Source organism: Crotalus tigris, unplaced genomic scaffold, assembly GCF_016545835.1.
Source record: "Crotalus tigris isolate CLP2741 ecotype Arizona unplaced genomic scaffold, ASM1654583v1 scf7180000019553.37968852642:3898890, whole genome shotgun sequence".
Lineage (NCBI taxonomy): Eukaryota > Metazoa > Chordata > Lepidosauria > Squamata > Viperidae > Crotalus > Crotalus tigris.
In genome coordinates this window covers 767,972-777,047 of record NW_024097591.1, presented here as the reverse complement: position 1 = coordinate 777,047, position 9,076 = coordinate 767,972, and the positions used below count along the sequence as shown (strand labels likewise).

Below are 9,076 nucleotides of genomic sequence, written 5' to 3'. Positions count from 1 at the left end.
CACACGTTCCTGCTTGTACAGTTTAAGAGACAAAAATGACGAACAATGGACTGTGTGGATGCAAGAGCTCTGGGTCGGAGTCGGGCGGGATCTAAATCGAATAAAATAATTGTAATTTGGCAACAGCCTGACCTCCAGCTGTGTAATGCTTAGAATGAAGGCAACTTTTAATATAAGCCGTGTGGACTGCAACTCCCAGAATTCCCCAGCCAGCAATGACCAATGCTGGTTGGGGAATTCTGGGAATTGTAGTCCACACAGCTTAAAGTTGCCAAAGCCGAGATGCAGCAAAACCAAAACGTCCTTTTAACACTTACAAATTGTGGCATAAAATATGATGCTACCCAAGAGCCAAAAGGAAGCCTACCCAGTTTTTATGCACTTTTTAAAAAAGACAAGAGGCAAATGTAGCCCCAGAGGGAAGGAAGGCAGAAAGAAAGAGGGAGGGGAGGCGACTGAAGAATGGAGGAAGATGGAAAGGGAAGAAGAAGGAGAAGCAAAAGGGGGAGGGAAGGAAGGAGGAAAAGAAGTGGGGGAGGAAGGCAAAGAAGGAAGGAAGGAAAGAAAAAGAATGGGAAGGGAAGGGGAGAGAAAGGAAGGGAAAGAAGGAGGGAAGGGCGAGGAGGGAAGGGACAAAGGGAAGAAGAGGGGGAGGAAAGATGGAAGGAAAATGAGAAAAAAAGAGAGGAAGGAAGGAGAGGGAGGAGGGAAAGTAGAAGAAGACGGGAGGAGGAGAAAAGAAGGAGAGGGGAAGAGGAGAAAAAAGAAGGGAGAAAAGAAAAGAAGGAGGAAAAGGAAAGAAGGAAGGCAAAACTGTAATGGCAAACGCCCCCTCCCCCCTGGGGAAAGAGGACGAGGGGGCGGAGCCAGGCCAAAGACCGCGAGGGGGGGTTGCCTTGATGTGCCCAAGGGGGCGGAGCCTCCCCCGCTTCTCCGCCCTCTCTGACGTAGCCACTCCTGATTGGGCCCCGCCGGTGGCAGTTCTTTATCGCCTTGGCGACTCCGGCTGTCTCTCCGCTCGCGGTAAACAGGAGGAAGGGCGCGCAGGCAGCGTTCCGTCCGCAGGTAGCCGCATCGGGCAGCCCCGGGGAGGGGGGAGAGAGGCAGGAGGAGACGGATTTAGAGCTGGGCGGGGGCTGCAATTCCCCCCCTCCCCAATCTGGGCAGGGGGAAAGCCTGGGGGGGGGAGACAGCTTTGCAAAAAGGGAGCATCCCCTCCCCAGATCAGGAAGCGAATGCAAAAACTGGGGGGTCGGCATGGGGAGGGGGCGCTTGGCTGGGCATGCAGGGACACCCCCCCCCACTGTTTGCAATTTGGAAGGGGAGGGCAGGAGGCAAAGCGGGAAGCGTGCAAGACGTGGGGGGGGGGGTGGAGGGGCGAATGGTTGGATTTGCAAAAAAAGGAAAAAAGGGGAGTGGGCTTGCATCTGCAACCTTGCGCACGCATCTCCGGGGCTAAGCTGCGGTGGACGGAGTGGGGGTGGTGGTGGAGGGAGAGCTTTGCTTAGCCCCGCGGGGTGAGGGGAGGAAGGAAAGGAAGCCTTTGCCCCGGGAAGCTTGAGTGCATATTGGCTTGCGGAACTGCCTGCCACTAGATGAAAAGAATTGCAGGGAACTGAGCCAATGGGCCAAGAAGGCAGAAGAGAATCGGGGTGGTGGTGGGGTGGGGAGGCTTGCCCAGAGCATCTGTCTAGCCAGAGGTTTTGTTGCGTGATTTGCTGAAGCGAGCCAGGCCAGAATCTTTTGCCAACCCGGGTCTGCCCGAACGTGGGAACCAGATCCATCCCTCTGATGGCAGCCCGACCATTTTGGGTTTCTACTGCTAAGAGGAGTGGCAGGAGGAGAGTTCCTGGGTTTTGTGAGCTCATCTTTTGTGAGTCAAGATTGTGAAGTTTGAACTGGACGTTTCCTGGTGTGTAACTCGGCCCTTTCGGCTGCCAGCCTAGCTTTGCTCACTGGGAAGTTGGGTTCACACAACACCAGGCTAAGTTAGGACTGGGTAAGGGAGATTCGGTCCGTTGTGGGAAGCCTACCCTTGTGGCGTGAGTTTGCCCAGCTGTTATGCCAGGAAATGGGGATTTGGTTTTTTTTGGTTGGGACCTGCTTGGTGAACATTGTCATGTGGTGTTAACCGGGTTTAGTTTGTCTGATAAACGCTGGCATCTCAGCCACTTTTAAGATGGGTGGACTTCAACTCCCAGAATTCCCCAGCCAGCCAGCCATGCTAGGGGAACAGTAGGCTGGGGAGACAAAAAATATCCTGCCGGAAACTTGCAAGGATGCTACTGGCCTGTGTCAAAAGCAACACATCGGACAAGATAATAATCAAAATCTGAAGGTTGGGATATTATATGGGGGAGTTTATGTTGCTTTTGATTGCTGGGGCGCACAGAATCAGGGAGATGGGTGGCGTAATATATTTAATTAATTATACACCTACGCAAATATAAATATTATAAATGCCTTTCTCCTTCCTTCCCTATTTCACTCCTTTTCCTTCATCACTTCTCTCCCTTCCTTTCTCCTTTTGCTTCCTCACTACCTTCCTGTCCTCCTCCCCTTCTCCAATTCATCTTCCTCCTTTCCCTCCCTCCCTATTCTATCCTTTTCCTTCCTCCCTCCTTCTCCAATCTTCCTTCTTCCCTTCTCTAAATCCCTTCCTTTCCCTCCCTCCCTATTCTCTTCTTTTCCTTCCTCCCTTTCTCCAATCTTCCTTCCTTCTTCCCTTTCGCCTCTAATTGGCCTCCTTTCCCTCCTTTCCTATCCTTTCCTTTTCCTTCCTCTTCTCCAATCTTCCTTCTTCCCCCTTCTCCTCCCTCCTTCCTATCCTTTCCTTTTCCTTCCTCTTCTCCAATCTTCCTTTCTTCTTCCCTCTTCTCTTCTTCAACCTTCCTTCCTTCCCCCCCCCCCCAGGCAGCCACTACGTCTAAGCCTTCTGGAAAACACGGAGTCAAGAGGCAGGGGCAATGCCAGCCCCCTGATCATGTTCCAGATTTCCGAATTTCAAGACGAAACCTTCGCCGCCGCTGAAAAGGACCCCGCGGATCTCAAACTGAGTGTCGGGGCCCCCAAGGATCTCAACAGCCCCTATCATGAGAACCCAGGTGAGCGGGAACGGGGTAGGGCTTCCTCCCAGCGCTCTTATCTCCACAATTCCTCCGCTCTTTTGACCCAGGCGCGTGAGAAAATGGCCCTGGTTAAATCCTGGTTTGCTTTGTTACGGTGCGATGGGTTCACGCAAGGTGCGAACAGGAACCTGTTGTTGGGCTGGAGCGCAGGGGAAGTTTGAAAAGAGGTCAAATAAAAGCAGTTCTCCATTTATGACCTTTTTTTTTTTTGCCTTGGCTGTTAAGCGACTTAAGTCCATCTGGCTTTCCTACTGATTTGTCAGAAACTGGATGAGATGGTCATAAATGGGGATCCGAGGAGCCTGGGATATTGAAACCGTTGTAAATACATGCCGGTTGCCAAAGCATTTGAGTTTTCATCATGTGATTGCAGAGACATTACGACGGTCTTAAGCGCGAGGATCGGTCGTCGCTTTTTCAGCACCATCGCAACTTTGAGCAGTTGCTGAACGAAGCGTCTGAAGTCTCAAATCAGATAAATCAGAACTTCAGTTTCAGGCCAGCTAAGCTTTCCTAGGTGATCTTGGAAAAGATAATAATTCAGCAACATATACATGTCCCTTTGCCACATGAATTAATATATACATTAATTTATTTTTTGTTGATGAGGTCCATAAATCTTTTCTAGCAGGCCACGATTCCAAATTATTCACTGAATTAATCCCTTTCCGAACTTTTAATTTTAGCTTGGGCTAAATTTAAGTTAGCTTTCGACAGAGGAGATTCAAAAGGAGTTTGGGGATATGTTGTCTTTAAACCCCCCCTCCGCCACCTTCGGTATAAGACTTTATTCAAAATCTGAGCCTTGCAGTTGAAAAGAGTTAATGACACTGCTAGCAAGACTGATAGGATGCGTCTTCTGATAAGCTAAATCCCATTAAGTGACGTAAAAATTGCTGCTGTCCAGCTGAGCGTGCAATTGGGACCTCACCCTAATTCAGTGATCTTAAATCCACACCCTCTGGAGTCCACCAAAGGGAAGGGAACAGAAGCCTCAAATGTATTTTTCTCAGTGAAGAAAAATGTCAGTAAGATTTCGTAACGTGTTGAAAATCGTCCGATAAATGCCTGGCTCTCCAGACATGACAAACTACAAGCCCCAGAATCCCTTGCAGTCTTTTCAGCAATTTGGGGAGGATCACAGAGTCCCAACTGATAGTCTGGGATTCTCACCTGGTGGGAGGGTTGGAGATGTGGGGTCCAGAAGCAAATCCAGCTACGAGGAAAGCGCGTCGTCTCCAGAATTCTCCAGTTCTTACTCCAAGGCCATGTTCTCAACCTGGGCCACTAGAAGAAGGGTGAACTTCAACTCCCAGAATTCTTGGTGCCCTCTGACCTTGGAGGTTTTCTTGCAGACATTTCATGACCCAACTAGGTAACATCATCAGTGTTAGGAGGGAATGGGGTTTATGGAGGGGGAGAAGAAAGAAGGAAGGAAGGAAGGAAGGAAGGAAGGAAGGAAGGAAGGATCTTTTGTGCTGAGTTTGGTTATTTTCTTGCTTAGCGATGGAAATTCTGACCTCTGCTGTGGTCGTAAAGTGAGGACTAACCGTAATTTTTGTTAGTGCATTGTAACATCCACTTCGTTTCACTGAGATTTCTTTGCTTTGCCTTCGTCGGCAGAACTGAGACGTCGAATTGGGTCGGACCAACTAGATTCGGAGACCTCAGATGAGGTGGGGGCTTTCCGGGCACGTTCACGCTCCGCCCCTCCCATCCTGTGGGCCGCGCAGCGATACGGGCGGGAGCTACGCAGGATGAGCGATGAATTTCACGGTGCCCTGCAGGTAAGGGTGGCGCCGTGCAGGGATACGAGCCTTGCAAACTCTGAGCAATGCTTATATTTAGGGAATTCTGTTCCAAATGAGCTTTACTAGGGGAGTATAACCCACCCCAAAACTGGGTTTGTATTAAACCACTGTTTGCAGAATCCCTTGTACACCTGGATTCTCCTGCTGGCCACCTTTAGATACAATGGCTAATTCCAAATCGAATGGAATGGAATCAAATAGTATAGAGGAATGAAGAATAGAATCGAATAGAATATGGAATGGAAGAGAAGAATGAAGAAAAGAATAGAATAGAATAGAATATGGAATGGAAGAGAAGAATGAAGAATAGAATAGAATAGAATAGAATATGGAATGGAAGAGAAGAATGAAGAATAGAATAGAATAGAATAGAATAGAATAGAATAGAATAGAATAGAATAGAATATGGAATGGAAGAGAAGAATGAAGAAAAGAATAGAATAGAATAGAATAGAATAGAATATGGAATGGAAGAGAAGAATGAAGAATAGAATAGAATATGGAATGGAAGAGAAGAATGAAGAATAGAATAGAATAGAATAGAATAGAATATGGAATGGAAGAGAAGAATGAAGAATAGAATAGAATATGGAATGGAAAAGAATGAAGAATAGAATAGAATAGAATAGAATAGAATTAGGAATAGAATAGAATTAGGAATGAATAGAACAGAACAGAATAAGGAATGAATAGAATTAGGAATAGAATTACGAATAGAATAGAATTAGGAATGAATAGAATAGAATAAGGAATAGAATAACAGAGTTGGAAGGGACCTTGGGGGTCATCTAGTCCAACCCCCTGCTCAGGCAGGAAACCCTATATCATTTCAAACAAAGGACTGTCCAGTCTTTTCTTAAAAACGTCCAGTGTTGGACCATTCACCGCTTCTGGAGGCAGGTTGTCCCACTGGTTAATTGTCCCATCAGGAAATTCCTTCTTAGTTTTACCGATTGATAACGTGCTAATCAGCCGAGTACGTCACTCTCCGCTTTCCCCACTCTTTTTCAGAAGCTGCCGCGCCCCAAAAGCGCAGGGACCTGTTCCCACATGGACCACCCTCCCAGCTGGAAGGACACTCTGCGGTCATGGTGGCGCCGAAGTTGCCCGGAGAACGGACCCTCCGGTTCTTAACCGGGTTTTGCTGCTATCTGTTATGGGGGTGAAGGGGTGGTGGGAGGGAGAAATTCGGTGGGGTCTCAGCGGCACCCTTTTCCCTCTGTGATGTCTCAAAATTATTCCCGGTGCCAAGTTTGTTCCCTAGCACTTCCATTCTTTACGCCACCTACAAGAAGTTTACTCTGGATCTGACATTGTGGCACCGTCCAGATTTTTTACCCTCTGCCCCTTTAACCCTAAATTAAATTCTGGGTTTTTTTTTTCCTTCTCAGTATCCAACACCCCCCAATTTTCCAGAATCTCCATCTTCTTCTTTCTACAAAACCAAGCAAATTTACCTGGATTTTATTTTAACAAGGCCAAAAAAAACCACCATTGGATTTTTTCTCTCTCTCATGTTCACCCTCTGTATCGTTGCTGTTTATTTGTCCAATTCCTAAAGAAAAATGTATATATAAAGGTTGTTATTTCTGGCTTCTCATTGGCCTTTTTCCAGTTTTTTCACCCCACAATCTCACAGCTGGCTGGGAGGCTGGGATCCCCCCCCCCCGAAACGAGCAACTAAAATAGCCTGACATTCCTAAACCTGGCTAATTTAGGGTTGACTCAGCCCTAAATGACTCAAGTTTTTGGTAAGGCACTCAACCAACAATTAAAACCACCAGCATTGGGACTTGATAAGACAACAAGCGTCGAAATGGGAAATCAACTTCGTGAACAGGGTGACCTTCTCAAGAGTTGGAGGAATCCCGGTGGAAGCTGGCTTCTTACACGACCCCAGTGGGATCCCAGCAGTACCGTTTCCCGGAATCCAGATGTCGTAGTTGTTCCATGTCGGCTGGACTCAAGTCCCACGACCACAGCTGGCCATTTTCAGCCACACGGTGTGGCGACGCCGACTTGGGAATCACGCTGACGCCTTGGTGCAGAGCCCAGCGCAGCAAAACCTGGGCGCCCGTGCGACCACGCCGCTGGGCTACGGCCCGTATTTCGGGATGCTCTACCAGCGGTCCGGTCCCCAGCGAGGAATAAGCTTGCAAATGGATGCCCTTCCGGGTGCAAAATTCCAGCAGCTCCGTCTGGGCGAGTTCGGGGTGGAATTCCACCTGCAGCACGGCAGGCGTCACCCGGCAGTTGTCCAGCAGTTCCTGAAGGTGACGGACGGTGTAGTTGGAGACGCCAATCGCCCGGAGCTTGCCGGCTTCGTGCAAGCGCTCCAGGGCGCGCCAACTCTGCAGGCGACGTTCCGGGTTCCCAGCGTCGTCCTGAGGCTGGCCTTGAGTCCCCGGCCAGTGGATCAGGTACAGATCCAGGTAATCAGAGTCTAGCTGTTGCAAGCTGTGGAGGCAAGCCTTGTGGGCAGCTTCCTCTCCGTGGTCTCTCGGGCTCAGCTTGCTGGTCAGAAAAACGTCCTCGCGAGCAAGATGGTGGCGAGGCAGCAAATCCTTCAGGGCCCGCCCGAGCGCAGCTTCGTTGCCGTAGACGGCAGCCGTGTCCACCAAGCGGTAGCCGTTCTCCAGGGCCGCATCCAGGCTGGCCCAGACGGCCTCGTCCCCCTTGAGACGAAAGGTGCCGAGGCCCAGAAGTGGCATGGGGGCGCCGGTGTTTAACCAGACGGTCCGTTCTGGGACCCTAAAAGAGAATTGGATACTCGTGTGTGCTGTACAGGCTGGTCCTTAATCCTCAGCTCTACACAGTTCTTGAACGGTAAGAATTCATTTAGTGGCCAAAGTTACAGATGAAAAAAGTGACTTAGGACCGTTTTTCACACTCACGACCGTTGCAGGATCTCATGATTGAAATTCAGACACTTAGCAACTGACTCGTATTGAGGACGGTCGCAGTGTCCCCGGGATCTTGTGATCCCCTTTTGCGACCTTCTGACAAGTTAATGGGGAAGATGGATTCACTTAACAACCGGGGGACCAATATAACTATTTGCTGCGATTCATTTAACCGCGGTGGCCCGGGAGGCCGTAAAAGAAGGCAAACATTTATTTCACCACTGTCTTGCTTAGCGACAGAAATCCGGGGCTCCAGAGTGTGACTGTGCGAGGAGGACTGCCTGAATGCATTGCACAACTCACTGCGGGAAAGGGGGGAGGGGAAAAACCACACACAACACTGGCCATTCCTTTACACAGTCACACTGGGAGGCACATGGGTGCATTTGGATTCCCGAGGTATTTTTCAGCCTGACTTTGGGATCACCAGATGGTGCCCCATCCGAGCAGGGCTCAGATGTGGCTGCAGCTTTTTCAAAACTGGATTAAATGACAGGAAGGCCGAAGCCAAATCTCCAAGTCCCTTCGGCTTTGATGGGGTTGCGCAACGCCATGTACACAGGTCACACTTTCCAATGGGCAGCAAGGAGCCCTCTAGCGGCTCCTTTGCGCCATGCACCCTGCAGGTAGCTGAAACGTCCGCCCTCTAGCGGCTGGCTTTTACTACTGCACCCCTTCCAGCAGCCGCTTTGCAGAGGAACCCCTTTTAGGAAAAAGAATTGCAAGCTTTCGGGAACTGCAGCACGTTTCGTCACTGCAAAAACAAAGAGGGGAGGGGGCGCTGCAAAGGACTTCAAAACGTCCTGCTCTCTTGGGGGGGGGGGAGAAGCATTGCATTAGGAAAGGAAGCGCTGCTTCTCACGAGCCAAGGGGCTTTGCAAGGGGCTGGGCCACGATCAAAAGCCCCCCTTTTGGGGGCGCCGTTTTGCAACCCCAGGGGACCCCCCACCCCCACTTTAGGCCGGTTTGGACGTGGGTTTCGCCGGCCCAGCACGCAATCCTAAGCATGGCTTAGCTAGCAAGCTGGGTTTAAGCCAGCATTAAACCCAAACTGGGCCTTGCTTTTTTTTCTTTTTTGCAGACCCGCTATAGCCTGCCTCCTTCCCTCTTTATTTTGAAAAAAAGGGGGCGAGAAGACCCCCGCCCACAGCCCGCCCCCGGCTTACCAAGACACAGGAAGGGCCCGCTCGGTTGACTGCATGGCTGATCAACAAGGGGAGGAGGCGGGACCAGA

General features: G+C 49.9%; 2 protein-coding genes across 2 annotated transcripts; one reads left to right on the top strand and one right to left on the bottom strand.

The window, feature by feature from the left end:
* The first annotated feature begins 960 nt into the window (after nt 1-960).
* On the top strand, nt 961-6,536 carry BAD (BCL2 associated agonist of cell death). The gene is made up of 4 exons (XM_039363457.1): nt 961-1,065; nt 2,914-3,104; nt 4,752-4,915; nt 5,951-6,536. Exons 2-4 carry the CDS (start codon nt 2,984-2,986, stop codon nt 6,071-6,073), a joined length of 408 nt encoding a protein of 135 aa, XP_039219391.1. The 5' UTR covers nt 961-1,065; nt 2,914-2,983; the 3' UTR covers nt 6,074-6,536.
* LOC120317123 (glyoxal reductase-like) lies at nt 6,323-9,076 on the bottom strand. The gene is made up of 2 exons (XM_039363456.1): nt 9,009-9,076; nt 6,323-7,690 (listed from the first exon to the last, which is right to left on the bottom strand). Exons 1-2 carry the CDS (start codon nt 9,041-9,043, stop codon nt 6,826-6,828), a joined length of 900 nt encoding a protein of 299 aa, XP_039219390.1. The 5' UTR covers nt 9,044-9,076; the 3' UTR covers nt 6,323-6,825.

Excerpts from the sequence above, each read along its gene's own strand:
- BAD (XM_039363457.1), top strand. The coding sequence starts at position 2,984 with ATGTTCCAGATTTCCGAATTTCAAGACGAAACCTTCGCCGCCGCTGAA. Across the intron at positions 3,105-4,751 it reads CCCCTATCATGAGAACCCAG|AACTGAGACGTCGAATTGGG; the intron begins GTGAGCGGGAAC and ends CTTCGTCGGCAG. Across the intron at positions 4,916-5,950 it reads AATTTCACGGTGCCCTGCAG|AAGCTGCCGCGCCCCAAAAG; the intron begins GTAAGGGTGGCG and ends ACTCTTTTTCAG.
- LOC120317123 (XM_039363456.1), bottom strand. The coding sequence starts at position 9,043 with ATGCAGTCAACCGAGCGGGCCCTTCCTGTGTCTTG. Across the intron at positions 7,691-9,008 it reads CGGGCCCTTCCTGTGTCTTG|GGTCCCAGAACGGACCGTCT; the intron begins GTAAGCCGGGGG and ends ATTCTCTTTTAG.